Source organism: Tinamus guttatus, unplaced genomic scaffold, assembly GCF_059628265.1.
Source record: "Tinamus guttatus ecotype Peru unplaced genomic scaffold, ASM5962826v1 Tinamus_guttatus_pri_ptg000033l, whole genome shotgun sequence".
NCBI lineage: Eukaryota > Metazoa > Chordata > Aves > Tinamiformes > Tinamidae > Tinamus > Tinamus guttatus.
The window spans coordinates 3648069-3664587 of record NW_028288567.1 but is presented as its reverse complement, the minus strand read 5'-3'; the positions used below and the strand labels follow the sequence as shown (position 1 = coordinate 3664587).

Below are 16519 nucleotides of genomic sequence, written 5' to 3'. Positions count from 1 at the left end.
CAAGACTGAACAATCCCAGAGGGAGCACAGCCCTTCGCAAGGCTTGGACCGTTCTCTCTAAAAGGACCTACTGGCTAGTCTAAGAAGTGCCCTTGGCATGAATTAAACACTGAACTTGAAGATGACTATTACAAGGACAATTACCACTTTTAATTAGAAAATAAAAGCCCAAAGCACAGGAACTAGGAGCTGGGGGAGTAAGAAATCATAGCATGGTCCTTGTAAGTGCATAAAAAAACACTCAGATTTTTTTTTTCTGATGGCAAATTGGTCATGGAATGGGAGAAATGGGCAATTATAAATACAGCCATCCGTATTCTTCTGATTCAAGTAAAGCATGTTGCCTTGCAAATTAACATTCCTGCAGTTTTCATCAATCATTTGAAATACTTTGACAGACGTAGATATATATTTATATAAAAACTTACTATACTGCAAAAGAATAGCCTGGATATATTAAATCTCTTTAAACATTAAAATACAAACTATCCATATTCATGTCATTTGCAAGAGAGAGTGGTTAGTCAAAGTGCATGCCCATCCATAATATGGAAGAGTTGCAGGGGTTTTTGGTTTTGCATTTTTCTTGCTGTTCTACAAGGTTTCCAAAATGTCTGGGTAGAGTCTGTTGTTTGAGTGTGTGCCCAAAAGTCCGTTCTGAAGCCAAGTTCATGGTGGGTTTTGCTCTTTTTTTATTATTATTTTTTTTAACTTGGCTAAACCTAAAATAAAACAGAAGGTTTCAGGGGAGGTTTTTGTGTTCTTATAGGAGATAGAAAAATATGTACATTGCAGGGGAAAATAATAAAGCTATATATTTTAGTATTACTTAAATATCTTTAAAAACAAAAAGCATTCTAATTATCCCGTCAGAGAAAAAAATAATGTTCACCTCCTTCAAAAACCATCAAAAATAGAAACATCAGTTTATTAAATAACACCTGTCGGAGTACAAGTTGTTCTTTGACATATCTTTTCTGTGAGTCTGCTCTATTTTGAAAATTGAAATTCATATAGAACTTTTTCATATTTTACATGAAAATATCTTTGGGTTTGTCTCCCAAATAGACAGATAAAAAAAGTTGCTTAATCGGTCTCGAGCTATGCCTTGCGGCCTATTCCAGCAGCATTGTCTAGGCAGAGTTACGAATGGACTAACATTTCCAAATCTTAGAGATCATGATATACGTATACTCTTAGATATATTGATATACCATGTGCTGATACACTGTATAAGGTATTGATACGCTATGTATGTATAGCATAGATATCCTATGTATAGTATTGATATACTATAGGGTACTCTTAGATATATTCTTCGAGGTCATGATGTTCTCTTACCAGTGTTTTTGTGCTTGTTGGGTCTGTGGGTTCTTGCTGCCTAAGTTCTCACCCTGCCTTGCTCCACAAACACTGAAACCACAAGCCAATTTTTACCTTAAGTTGATGTGAAAAGTGGATCAAAACACCCTTCCAGCTGTGATTTGTACATTTACTTTTGTTGACTCTAGACTTTCTTCATTCTGTTTTTTCATCTAGAAGATATAATTATGAAGGTCCCAAAGCCTCTATTGTGTACGCCAGTCATCATAAAGGACTTGTCTGTATGAAAATTGTCTCTGCCTGTGTGATCCTGTAAAGGAAAGAAATCTTCGTCATTGAATTTTGTGCCAGGGAGCTCCAGAGGAACACTCCTAAGGACCGGATCCACTGACCAGATCCTAAAAGCTTTTATTTTTTAAGTCTAGCATTAAGCATAGTTTAAAAACGATATTTGAGGTTGGTTTCCATCAATGCATTTCTTTTTTTCTTTGACTCAGGAATTGAGATATTAGGAAGCCATCTAACTTTTATGTAGTCGCTGCTTGACTGAATTTAAAGAGATATATACTAGTGAATGATGCTTGAGTAATGTAAATATGTCACCACAGACATCATAAGGTTTTTACTGTGCGCCTCTCATCTCAATCTTCTGTCTGTATATGCACTTTCCACTATGGGTCTTCTTGTGTCTGTTACATGAGGCTTTTTTAAAGTGTTTGGCCAACTTTTGTTGTGTTCCCATTTAGTAAGATAATATAATGATGAACCAGCCTCTTGTCAATGGTAAATTATTGATTGAAGACAGTATAGTCTCCAAAACCGCAAAACCACAGTCTCCTGCTGCAGGATTCTTCAAAAAACACCAAACTGAAGTAGGTAGAAAGTTAAGCAGCTAATGTTTGGAGCTTGGCAAATGTGTTTTTTGCTGTTGAGGGGGTTTTGAACAAGATAAAATAAAATGCCTACAACTGTTCATATTACTGCAAAGCATCAGCCCTTTTTCAAGTTTTTTTTGTGTAGTGTAACAGCTTGCTAGATTTCCCTGCTAATTCTTGAATCAAGTGTCATTTGTATCCCTTATGCAAGGGAGCTACATATGGGAAAGATTTCTCCGGGATCATCTCCAAAAGCTTAGTTTAAGGTGGAGAGAAAGCAGCTTTTTGATTTGTCCTTTGTGTTGCTTGATGTTGCGCTCATAAGAAAATAAACCCTCTATATTAACACTTGCAGTACTCAGAATCTGGCAAAAAATGCAAAGCTTTTTCTCTTGAGATCTTTATGGTGCGGAAGGAAAGCATTAAAAGACATTGAAAATGCTAAGAAGTGTACTCACATGTATTAAATCTCTCTGATAGCTTTTCATGAAATCCCAAAGCAAGCAAGGATATAGCTGGATTTCAAAATACTAGATCACTTGCTTCTGTAGCAGCTGTAAGTGCTTAATCAAAAGTGGTTTGTTGTGTTTTATTGAAAGAGATCTGCTTGAGTGTTGATAAATATTGATAAAAATGGAAAGATGGTCATGATACTGTAATGTGCCTCAGTTTAGGAACTGTATAGAGCAATAAATTCAGGTAATCTCGGCTCTGAGTTGGTAGCCTTGTGCAGGTGATCTGTGTCTTCCTTGAGACTGATGGGAAGTGTTCTATTGGAATATGAAGGATCTTCAGCAAAATTTGTAATGCTTTAAAACTAAGCTTGTCTTTGAAAGCATAAAATAAAGGACACCTTAGACTGAACTATTTGGAATCGTATGCAGTCAGGAGGGTCAACATGTGCAAAGACAGCCTGTTCTAGCAACCTATTAGATGAATTAGGGGAATAAGAAGGTTTAAAGCTTTAAGGGAGATTATCCTGCTCTTCTCCACATGGCAGGCAGTGCTGATTAATGCTGTGTGTTTCTTTAATCTCAGGGTTTGTAGGTGAAAACACTCAACCAATCCCAGAAAACAACATTGGAAACAGAATGCTTCAAAGTATGGGCTGGACTCCTGGCACGGGCCTTGGACCAGACGGCAAAGGGATAGCAGAACCGATAAGAGCAATCCAGAGACCAAAAGGACTCGGACTCGGATTTAGCTGACAGTGGTGCACTTTGGCTGCCGAATAAAAATCAAGATCAAAATCAATTTTAAAAGACCAGAAAAAGGGGGAAAAATGCAAACTTTCTAATATTCCTGGTGATCAGAAAATCCAATTATTCTTCTCTCCAAGATCATTGAAGTCTGTGTGCTTCACATTAGCTACACCAGCAGCACAGTACAGCCACAGTGACAAAACCGGCATGGGAATCCTAACTTTGCAATGGTGCTAAAATATAGAAACACTTGTACTTTTTTATTTTCTGTGATCTTAAGGTTTGTATTAAGGGTAAAATTCAGTATATTCATTCATTCTTTTCATAAAAGCTTCTGATACAACAGATTTTAGTATTCGGGCAAACTTTTTTTTGGTAAGTATAATTTCATCTCAAGAGTCTTGGTAAGATTTGATATCAAAGAAAGTGGAACTCTATACATAAACTACTGTGTTTTTCCCCTTTTCTGACAAAGTTTCCAAACTTAGTATTTCTGGAAATTAACAGTATTTGAGTATAAGTTTAACGATTGTCATTTTGCCTATAAGATATACCTTTCCCACTGAAAGGTGATATTTTGTATAGGAATAGCATGAAAAATGGCTTTGTCATCTAGGAAAGCCATGCCGACACCATTTTCTTGCAATCTATCCCCGTCTTCCGTGTTCAAGCTCTGAAATGAATCTTTTATACTTGTTTTTACATTTACAGGATTATCTTTTTTTAGCAGATATTTTAAAAATGTAAAGTTTATTCTGCGTTTGGAATTCTCTTTGTATTAATGATCCTCAATGTGTCAACAGTCAAGAAGAACTTCAGCTCTGAACCCACAATTTGTATTTCAGAGAGGACTGTGTCTTGCCGTGTTTGTTAACCGGGTTTCGGTGTATTGTGAACAATGCAGTATTCAACACTGTGGTATCATTTGTTTTGTGATCATGATGGTGTCAGCGAGCCACAGTCTTTAAGGATCATGTTGAAACAGAAAAAGCACAAGGAGGAGCATGGTTGGAGTGGAGGGAAGGAAGGAAAAGGATATATCGGTGGCATCTCACAAATCTAAACCAGCAATTTAAAATCAAGAGGAATCATTAAGTGTTTTAATCAGTATCTAGTGTGTCTAATGTCAGCACAAGTAATTTCATTAAGCACCAACCAATCAGGCTGCTAGGGTACTATTTGTCTGCAGTATAAAACAAATTCCGCTTTAAAATTGAATGTTAGGACTGAAGAAGACTGTTGTCTGTTGAAGAAGACTAAGGAGAAAATCCTGTCCCCACTGTGACAGTTGACAATATTTACGCTGATTACAAGGGAATAGGATTTCTTTTCCTCAATCCTTCTTCTAGAGGGGAATCTCTCCCCTCATGTACGTCTAAACTGCATGCACGGAGATGCTTGCAAAGATATTGTTAGGTTAAGAAGAGCACAGCTTCCTATATGGGGCTGTGAATTTTGATGACGAATTTTAAAACATGTTTTAATAACTTTTCTTTTTCTGTCTCTTTTTTTTTACAAGAGAATATACTGCTAGGAAAACAAGAAGTAGCAGCATTATAGTATTGATTTTGTTTAAAAGAAATGTCTGTGCTCTCCACTGTGAGCACTGTCTTTTTGGGAGAGTTCTTTCACCATTTATATGCTGTAGAGTAACAGGTTAGTGCCTAATGTTATTTTAATTGTAAGTGAATGCATATATTTTCTGAGTTCAGGAAAACCAGTTATTACTGTTTAAGTACATGTTATCATGGTGTGGTTTTACTTTTTGAAATGATAATAAATTGTGAGCAGACTTGGTATTTCTAATCAACGGAGATATACTTTTTATGGAAGGGTTTGAGGCATAGCAAAATGTGAGTTAGCCACTTCAGATTTTTCTTGCACGAGTAATCTGAGTTAAATACATTGCATATCCAAATAATTTCAGCACCACATAATTGCAATGGGTCAGGAACGTGGAATTCTACATTTAGCAGCTGAATCCACCTCAGCGGTTGTTGTTTGTAATTACGAATGGAATGTGGAATGATATGGGATGCTCCTGTTCTTTCAATGTAAAGTGCTACTAAGGTTGAATTCCAAAGACCTATTTGGATTGCACACCAGAGTCAAAAAGTCATTTAAATTATTTTGCAAGATATGATTTAAGGATAGAAATGAGTCTTTATGTTCTAATTATTCCAGCAGAATTCGCAAAATTACAAAGAAATATTTATTCTGTATTAAAATTCCATTCTTGTGTTTTGTTTACAGCACCTATATATTATTGCTCAGAAATTCTAAATATGGCATATATAACACACACATATGTATTAACATGCAATTTACCATAGCATCAATTCTTCAAAAAAATCAGTCTGCAACTGGAAAACTACTTGAAAATATTTCCTGTTTTGAAACAATTAGGAGGGAATAGATGCATTTTGAAAGAAACACTTCTTTAGGCCAGTCAACTCTTTATTCATCCACTCATACATGTACCCTGATGCAATCGACCCAATAAACAACCTTAATGGAAGAAGTCTGATGAAAAAACAGAGCTAGAATATTATAACTTTTCATTTTAAAAGTCTGTTAGGGAAAAATTGTTAGACATTAAGACTAGTCAAATTGATTTTGCTGTGGAGATAAAAACACTCTGCCTGTTTTCCAGCAGGTATTCGTGCAGATGCCACAGCTGACAGTCAGTTTCATCTGTTAGAAGCTGTAGAAAAAAAAAAAAAAGAGGTAGTAAAATATTTTAATGTAGTTTTGATATGTTTTTATGTTGCAGTAAAGTTTCCATTCTGGCTTATGATGCTGTTTCCATTTCTGTTTTTCCGCATCTCACAGCAGTGTTTCAAAGATATTCCAGTAGTGTAATTTTGCACAGCTAGAGCTAGTGGCAAGAAACAAAACAAAAATGCATTGTGCTTTTTCTTTCTAAAGTCACTGCAATGTTAGTTGGCTTTGAAACAGGTCGAAATGCTTAGGTTTGTTCATTAGATTTTTGCCTTAGCTAACTTGCAATCATCCTATGACCATCTGCTGTGAAGCTGCCTCACATTGGTTTAAAATGCCCACACAAGTAGTTTCTGGTAAAAACTCCTACTAGCCGTGACAATGAGGATATTTTTTTCTACCCTATATAAATAAATATAGGACTATCTTGTATCTAGAAGTTCCCATCATTCACAAGAGATGTTTGATTAATCAGTCACTCAACTGTTACCATAATATTCTGCCTACGCAGACTGCTTAGTAAAAATAAAACAAGTATTATCAGCATTGCGTTTTGCTACATGTTCCATTGTATCTCACAGGTCTGTGAATTGAGTCATTAACTGTTACTAAAAGAAGAACATGATCAGCTGCTGGCAGAATCTTATTTTTAAATGGATATTTGTTGGAGTCCAAGAAGCATTGTCATTAAACTTACTTTGAAAAGTTTGTCCCTGCATTTGTCTTTCTGCAGTTAAGGTCTAATGGGTGTAGAATGGCAGTAAATAGCTAACTAATATGTATAGAGTGCTTTGCTTTAACGACTCAAATGCCAGATAAAATAAAATAAATAGACTGCATTCTTTGTGGGTTTTGTATGTTCTTTTCTTTGTGTTACCCTTTCTGACAGCATTGTTACTGCTGAGGTGAGTGTAAAAGCATGCTGTTTTTGAAAATGTAATTAGGGTTGCTAATGTCTTAGGGCAAATAGATGTAAGTTTTGCTAGTGTTATTAGCAAAAGCTCAAGGAGTTGTGCCTTTCTTATTCAGTATTATTCAACGGGAAATCTTATACCAGAAAGTCAGGAAATGCCTTAAGATGCTTGCAGGACTTTGTTATCACATTCTTCTGAGACTTCTAAATACAAGTACTCTTCGATCTGTAAGGATGTGTGTGCTTGGGTAGCTGCAGCAGTGCCTTCCCTTCAAGCAGTTCTCGGAAATAGTTGTTCCAAGGAAGAGAATTTACAAAGTCTTCGTTTTAACTTCCACCTCTCCCCATTCCCAAAGTAATTTGTTAAGGGGCATCAGAAGCCAGGATCCCTTCCCTCTTATTAAATCTTCTCCTGAATTTAGGGTCAGGCTCTCATGCATAGCAGCGTTTTGACGCCGCGGTGTGCGGAAGCTGCGGCTGCCGCCCAGCCGAGTTTCCCATGAGTGGCGTTCCCTTCCTAGGGCACGTGCTCAGCTTGCTGAAACATCTCCATCACATTCATTTCCCTGTCTACCTGTAATCCAGCTGGAAAGCTAACTGAAAACATTGAAAGAAACAATAGGGTTTTGTTTTGGTTTTAATGGTCATATATATATTTTATTTGAATTCCACATAGAAAAAGATTTTAGTCCAGTTTGTTTACAGGTACAGTATGTAGGACTGAAGGGTTTTTTCCTAATAACCTCTGGAAAAGGTCTTGCAGCTTTTTCAGCATGGATGTGCTGCTCATCTAAAGTGGATTCTGTTTATTGTTTGGGGGTTACTTGTTTGTTTGTTTATTTTTGCTAGAGAAATTATAAATTTTACCAGTACAGATTGATATAAGCTGTATCTATACTATAAGAAAGTTTGTCTGATAAATCTGTCAACAATATAAGTCTGTTTTTAATGCAAGCCAGCTTAAAGGTACTGTGGAAAACATTACCAGAGCAATGAGTTTCAATAAGTCATGACTGACTGACAGTAGTAGATGGATTGACTCCAGTAAAATGTATTAGTTTTTAGTAGAAATCAGTTTCCTACAATTCTTTTCTCATGTCCTACAACAAAACTTATAGTGGAAATATTTTGACCATGCTGAGAGATTGCTTGAATTTCAATCTTTAAAAAAAATAAAAAAATAAAAAAGCTTCAAATCACTGAGATTCCATCAACTCACTCACCTGCATCTGTCAGAACCATGATTCTAAACTATGAAAAGTCATTTGAATTCATGAGAGAGATTCCATCTATGGAAAATTATGATTTTGCCCTGACTGCTTATAGCATTGCTTTGAGGAATTTAAGTACTGGGGAGCCAAACCTCTGAAACGTAATATAATTCATTAGTATTTGAGTAATGTATGTTTTATTGTAATATATTTACACTGAATAAACTTGTGAATGCAAGAGATTATTAAAGTGAGATTATTTTTCAGAATATTTGAACATAGAAATGTTCAGCTTAGCTTTTCCTGAAGCCTTTATATGTTATTTTTTGTCATTAATTCCTGTAGATTTTTCTGGGAAGAAAAAAAGTGCAATCCTATAATAGCATTTTCTGTCTTTTCTACTAGTCACAGAATCATAGAATCACAGAATGCTCAAGGTTGGAAGGGACCTCTAGAGATCATCTAGTCCAACCCCCCTGCACACGCAGGGTCACCTAGAGCACATGGCACAGGACTGCATCCAAGCGGGTTTTGAAGATTCTCCAGAGGAGACTCCACAACTTCTCTGGGCAGCCTGTTCCAGTGCTCTGTCACCCTCACTGTTAAAAAATTTTTCCTTAAGTTCATGTGGAACTTCTGGTGCTTCAGTTTGTGGCTGTTTCCTCTAGTCCTATCAGTGGCCACCACTGAAAAGAGGCCAAATTAAGTTGTTTTTCCTGTGCCTCGCTAGGCCAGTTTTCTAAATGCCATCCTGTTACTATCATCATTTATTTCTAGAGATTTAAAAGATAATGATACCCCAAAGTCTGCAAGTGTCTGCAGATTAGGCCTTTAACTTCCTGTCCTATAACTGATACAGGATCACAGTCTTCCATGGCTTCAGACTGACTAAAAGCCCTAGAGCGAGGAACCACTTTGCTGGGTCATGCTGGCGCATCTTCAGCACTCAGTTTCATTACAGCAGCTGTTTGACTGCTGTAACTTGCAGGTTAGCATCTGATTTTTCCCCTCTCAACTGTTCCAGGTTACCTCAAGCATCTGCCATTTGTGAAATAAGTGTAGTATTTTAACTAAAATCTTGTGAATGTCAAAATCTTTGTATGTGTGATCTTTGTACCTCTCATTTTTGTTAGCGAAAGCAAGGATCTACCATAAAGCATAAATACGTAAGTACAGGTGTGTGACTCTCCAGAATGTGAATACCAGTGATATGCAGTATAATTTGAATTAAACTCTACTAGTTCATTATCTGAGAGAACACTTTTGTAACCTTCTATAGATTTCTTTTTTTACACTCTACTATATCCCTTTTAACAGAAATAAGAGATTTTGAGAATGAATAAATACTAAAGAGTTTTTGCAATGTGATGCAAGTAAGTAGCACAATTACAAGGTTGCCTTTGTACTCACTCTAGTGTATCAGTTGATTTATTTACTTTTTAACTGTGAGCGTATGGATACTAGTAAAATTATATTTCTGAAGGACAGTTTAAGCAATTTTTATTCCTTTGTTTCTACCAAAAAAATAGGTCAGTAACTAAACAGTTGTTCTTGGCCTGAAATTAAGTAGAACAAAAAAAAATCTAGGAATAGTTCCACTTGCAAAAATGTTGGAACAGAGGGGAAATTACCATCTAGAGGATCTTCTTATATTTCAGAATTTACGTTGTACCTATCTGAGGTTCTCTTAGTAGGCATGTGTGCTGTTTTCCTCTGGGGCCGAGAAAACAAATATATTTGTCTACATACGTGTGCGTCTGCAGGGAAACACATTGGGCACACTTACACACGTAGCTCGATATGGACGAGGTTGTGAAAGGGTAATTAAAACAGTGGAAACAATTGACTAACATTAGGCTGCTTGTTAAAGTTCTCATCCCACGTAGCTCACAAAGCTGTAGCAAAACTTTTGATTCTGCTAACCCACATTACCTAATGGGAGGTCAATAAATCTGCACTGGGTTGTTTCAGAGTCTGTCTGTTATATAAACCATGCTGGGATTTTTTTATTTGTCCTCTTCTTGATCAGTGGTAAGGTGTGTTTAACAGCTCACTTAAGGTGTCATCCATTACTATGACTTACTGTTAGAATTAATTAATAGAGCTGAGATTATTTTGTTATGAGAAATTGGAAGTATTGCAGAGTTTTTTTAAAAAAAACTACCATTCATAGCTAATTAACGTTTAACAATGCAAATAAGCTGATAATTATTTTCCAAGCCATAGAAAAATTTTGGGGCATTTTATATACTACCTTTGTGATCCTAATTGTTTCTGAAAAATACCTTTGGATAGAAATAGTGTGAGGAAATTTCCCCGAGTTAAAGGCGGTTCCTAAAGCACACGGCGAGTGAGAGCTCTCCTCTCGGTCGCACGGGGCCAGGCCCAGCTGCCGTGTCTCGCAGCACACGGTGGTGGAGAGAAGGAAAAGGTAAGAGTCGGGAATGGGGCTGGTGGGGGAAATCATGCAGGAGCTTGGCCAAAATGTTCTTTCTGCTCCAGGTCAGGCTCTCTTCCCTTCCCTTAGTGTAGGTGGTACAAATGCAGCCCAGTTACGCCAAGGTCCTTCACAGGAAATCATGTAAACAGCAAGGGGACACTGTCACTCCTCAGCAGCTATTGAAACTCCGAGTGCTTTTAGGTCACGTATGTGGCAAATCAATGCCCTTAGAACATCTTAAACAAAAAGGAAAGATGAAAGTCTGACTTTGTGTGATAGTGTGAGGTCTGTGAAGTAGTAACCCCCCAAAAATCAAGGCTTTTGATTCTCTTACCTTTCCAGATTTAGTCACCTTGGATGTTAGCTGAAGCAGCAGTCTCCTGTTGGAGAAAGTGGTGATGTCCATTTAAGTGATTAGTCCAAAGTCGCAGCCATTATCTACTGATCAGGCAGGAGTCATTAAAGGCACAGGCGAAATTTGCGGTCCCTTCTTTACCATTTTTCACTGTCACAGCTTCCCCCCAGTAAATAATAGAGCCTCTTTGGAAATGACAAATACTGACAATTTCTCATCACTGTTTTCAGTAAGTGATATATCCTCCTAGTTTGTTGGGGTGTTTTTGTTTGTTTGATTGATTGATTGATTGATTTTCTGCCATTCTTCAAAGTCTTTATTTTATATGAAGATGTTCATTTATTGTCAGACAACTTTTGTTCCTATGAGAAGCTTTCCTGAACGTGTTTGGCGTTACAGCTTTTTTCTGTATCAGCTGGTATTAAATACTTGTTTATTTAGCAGGTCGGTGGTAGTATATAATCAACTGGTAAGTGGATCACATGGCCTCCTCCTGCTAGTCTACAGCTAAGCCCAGGCTCATTACTTTACACACCTGACATTTTAAGTAGGCCCAAATTTCTCTCCAGCAACACAATGCCATTAACTGCCAAGGGTATGATCTACTATAGCCACTTTTGATTTTATCTGTACATTAGAGTTGTCTTCTGTCTTTGAGTTGTCAGACAGCATAAATCATCCTCCAATTTACAGACATTGCCTGCTCTGCAGCAGTAGAGTGGTATTTGATGATTCTTTAATTTTCCCCATGAATGGGAGGTATTTTTTTGCAGTAATCCTGTTTTCTTCTGACTATTCTCCCCCACCTTTCTCCGTCTGGAGCTGCCTGTTACTTCTGTCTCACAGCTGAAGTGGTGATGCACAAACTGGGTATCAACCTGTCCTCCTTAAAAATGAATTTCCATTTTGAGTTGGTTTCAACCTTACTTGGGCCCTGGTGGTCATGTCCTACAATCTGGGAGACTTCCCTAATACTCAGTGTTTTGCTTGAAGCCCCCCTCCTAGACTGTGTATTATGCTGTAATGTCCTACCTCAAGAATAGGACCGGTTTGTGTGTGTCATTTATGCTCCAGTGCCAGAAGAATGTGGAAGAGCAATGAAGGTATTTGTGCAATGAAGGTATTTTTTTTTCTAAATTCATTTAATGATTTTAAATTGAAATTATTAATTCATAGAAGTGGAAAAGGAGATCTGACTGAAGACTTTTGAAAGTTTGGGGTTGGCAGAATTACACCTGGAGCATGCTTGACTCTCTGGCACAGAGAGTGAACCCTATTAAACCAGGAGAAAATGTGACAGGCCAGCAGGAACCTGTGGTGCCAAGGTTTTCCTGCCTTCTGGAAGGTTTGGGAGTGTTTGCTGGTGTTTTCCTCCTTTTGTAAGCTGGTTTAACAACCAAAATATTTGAAACTGTTCCATGGGTCAGCTTGTCTTTAGTCAATACTTCTTGCTGAACATGCAAGGGCCAGTGTGCTTATCTTGCTCCAGACTCGTAATTGTATGGGTTTCCTTGCCATCCTTGAAGGCAGGCGTTATGAGGGCCTGCCTGATTACTTTCTTAATTTGTTGAACAGTTCCCTGTTCCGCTCCCAGTACTCCCTAGGACTGAATGTGATCTGCCCGTCGGCCCCCACTTCCTGCCGTTTTCCCCTCTCAGCTGAGAGCGATTACCAGGGGTAGCCTGAGCACCCCTTGAATTAAAATTTGTGAATGTTTTACAAATAAGCATTTTTTCAGTGTTCGTTAGAATAATAATAACATAAACATTATAATAAGCATTTAAGACATATGACCTAAAAATAGAACATTTTCAGCAGGTTTATTGCTGTTTGCCTTTATTGTTGTTTTTATTTTCATAATGAAGCTGCCTGGATATCATACCTGAGCGTGTCACCAGCAATGCAACAATTTCAGAGGTGACTTTTAAGGAGAGTGGTAGTCAGAGCCCCAAAATTCTCACAACTTATATCCCTAGTATAGAGAACACATAGCTAGAGAATATCAGATGGCCTAAGCTTTGCCTTTCAACTGTACTAATTTGGAGTCTGCACACTGTGGAGTACATAATGTTTTCAAATGTTTTAATTTCTAAATGCAACCTTACAGAACGAGCAAGCCATTGGCAAGAGCACCACAAAACCTTCCCGTTGTGGCTCTCCCAGCCTTGTGGCCCTCCGCTACGTCCGCTAACAACCATCCCAGAAACAAGCAGCAGATTTTTTCCACTCTGTGAGTAATTGTCTGCACAGCAGTGACAGATGTGCAATATAGCAGCTTCTTCAGGAAAAAATTAACAGTTTGTCCAGCATGTCAGCTCGCTCTTTTTAGTGCTTCGGAGGTCTTGGCCCCATTATGGATGATTTAGAAATTGAGGCAAGCTCAGACCAGCTGCCTGAGTTGAAAGCCTTCGTTAGTAGGCCTCATCTGCATTCCAGTATTCACTTACATCTAGAAATTGGAAGGGCCCCTCTGGCCACAAGATGAGTATGGGCTGACAATGCCTTGATTTGTTGAGAGAGAGAATAAATGGGTTTTTCAGAAGATGAGGAAATATCACCATTACTGGCCAATTTACAGCATTTTATCTGTTCTTCAAACATGTCACTTTTGTTATTGTTGCATGGTAATTACATAGTGAAACGGAAAGAAAACAAATTCTGGTTACATATTCAGATGGATTGCAAAATCATATAATCCTGATAAATGCCCATTTATGATACACACGGATGAAAGGTTCATTTTAATTTTGAATAGCTAGCACAGCCATAAATAGGATATAGGATTAGATCCCACAGAATCCGATTACCTAAAAGCAAATAGTATTTTTCTTCACTTTTTTTCATAACCAGGAAATTCAATGTTTGCAGGGTATTTAAATAAGCAGGTTTTTCCCTAAAATACTTGAAGTAAATATAGGTTTTATACATATATATATTTATATATTTTTAAATATAATCATTTAGGACTATTCAGCTATGCCCATTTTTAAAAACTCATTGTAAAAAATATCAACACATCAACAGCGCTGATAAAAAGATATCTCACAGACATGCCGTATCAAAAGGATACCTTTATGGCAAAGGAGCTTTGCTTGCTGTACAGCATAGCCGAGCAGAAGATCTTCAGGAGACCTTCAGCCGCTTGCTGGTGGTGGCGGGGAGCCGGCCGAAGGGGCATCCCCAAGGCTTGTGCCAAGTCCCCTTGCTCCCGCTGAGCAGATGTCTCTGTCCCCGCGAGGCACCGCAAAGGCCACCCGAAATGCCCTGAACAAGCTGGGCACAGACGTGGCCACCTATAGGTTCCTCATGCTTCAAAGGAAAGAAAGATTTGCAAGCTTCAGTGGCAACAAAGGTGGTCAATTGCTATTCTGTCACAAGGGAATAGGACTGTATTCCTTTATATACTCTTACAAAATGTTTACTTGCATCAAAGTATAGCCTGATATTTTTCAACTAGTTCTATATTTATGTATTTTATATGCATGTTTAAATGTATCATAAACATGACTAGGTGCCAGCAATCTGAGCAACCAGCCCTTAGTTGGGTATGCTCTGAACTGATTAAACCAGGAGACTACAGCAAAAAAAAAAGTGACAAAACCTTTTCCTAACTCTCCAGTGAGAGTATAACATGGTGTAGAGCTCCAGCCAAGCAGTACTGAGAGACAGGAATGTCACAGGCTAGTTCTGGAGAGCTGGAGATGGCCAAAGCTCCAGAGTTCACGTTTTAACAGTCATCTGCTGGTCTCTCTCTCTCCTTATTTATTTATTTATTTATTTATTTATATTTTCTTCATAAGAACTGTGAGAAAATAGGAAAATGACTTAATTCAGTGACTTCTGTAATGTTGAGGTTAGTGTCTGTGTAGCATGCCTACTCACAAAGCCTTGGAGAATATCTTTGTTAACTGAGGAACTGACCCCGGAGAAAATTTCCTGGTATCAGGGAGAGAAAACAGGCTTTAAAAAGCTCTGCTACTTCAGGCTTTTGAAGCCTGGCGTTCAGTTTGTAGGAGATCCAGGTGGAAATGGCCCGTGTTCATTCACTGGTGACACCAGGAGGGGCAATGGGTGGAGGTGGAGGGCTCTACCCCACTACAGAGGGGAGAACAGATGACACAATCTGGACTATAGTCTTTCGTGCTCCTATGGCACTTGTATTGGAAAAGCATCTAAAATGCCCTTTCCATGTTCCTGTCGTGAAGCCACTTTCAGTCCTCTGCCCTTTACTGTTTTCTGCTGTGACTAGCATTGACTTACTCTTCCTCTAAATGGTTGTTTGTTTTTTAATAGGCTTCAGGGTAAAGTAGCAGCAAATGTGCAAAACGGCTACACAAAACCTATCTTTGGAGATGTACCTATAAGATAAATCACTGCAGTTGTCTTAAAGCATTCAGAAACAGTAAGTGGTTTTGCTACAGTTTTGAACATTTGGCTCTATCTCTGATTATTACGTATGTGTTCCTTTGATAACATTTACCTTCTAAATCCCTTTGAGGATTGTAACATGATGCTTGTGAGCACCAGAGACTAGTAATACTTGCTTCTAACAGTGAAAAAAATAACCAGGAACCTGAAGTCCATCCTTTTTCCAAGGATTCAGGGACTGTAACCAAATGTATTCATTCAGGTACATAGTTTGGAAATCGTAATACTGGTACCTTCTGTTCCCCAGAGTGAAAACCATGATGCTGCCTACACCCTAGGTACCCCTCACCAGCACCCTCCTCACTCGTGTCCACATCCAGTGTAACTTCTCCAGTCGCTGTTTGCTGCCATGGGGCTTTTGTGTCCTTACCTATTCCTTAACCAACCTTCCAGTGTGGCTGGGCAATAAAACTGTAACGCGGGCAGAAGGAGCAGTCAGCGAATAACCAAAACAGAGGGAAGGCAAAGTCAAAGGGAAGCCCAGATTAGGGAGGGAGGCACTGAAAAGTTACATTTACGCCAAAAGTGGAAGCAGTTGCAAACTTATTGCCAATGTCTCTCCAGAGTCATCCCTTTGCTCAGTGCTGCAGGAATCTCTCTGCAGTCAACTACAGACCTGGAAAACCAGCCAGCCCCTCGCGACCCTCATGGAAACATGACAAAGGTGAGCTAGCTTTCAAGGCAGCAGCTTGTTATCCCTGTTGTCTTGAAATGATTCTGAGGATATTCCAACAAATTGACTTGTGCATGTATGTATGTGTGTGTGTGTGCCTGCCCATGTGCACGTGCTGGGAAAAACATCAACTTGGATGCCTTTACTACAGTTGTGCAGTTCAGCCTTCAGCAGCTACTCAAGATGATGATATATATGCACATTAAGAAAATATTATAGAGAGAGTTCTGTAACAAATAGAAGTTTTCAGATGTGGCAAATTACAGTGGAAAAAAAATGAAGTTTAATTATTTTTTTAATTATTAGCATCATCTCAAAAGTCTTATGGTACTGAAATTCCATAATGTGATGTCTTCTCATAGAGTTGCTTCCAAAATA

At 38.2% G+C, this 16519-nt stretch overlaps 1 protein-coding gene across 1 annotated transcript in view; it reads left to right on the top strand.

The window, feature by feature from the left end:
• GPATCH2 (G-patch domain containing 2) overlaps positions 1 to 4637 on the top strand; it is a 93587-nt gene extending 88950 nt beyond the window's left edge. The window contains exon 10 of the mRNA XM_010215662.2: positions 3237 to 4637. Coding sequence (XP_010213964.2) covers positions 3237 to 3406 — 170 coding nt within the window. The 3' untranslated portion in view covers positions 3407 to 4637. The remainder of the gene's footprint in view (positions 1 to 3236) is intronic.
• Positions 4638 to 16519: the final 11882 nt, after the last annotated feature.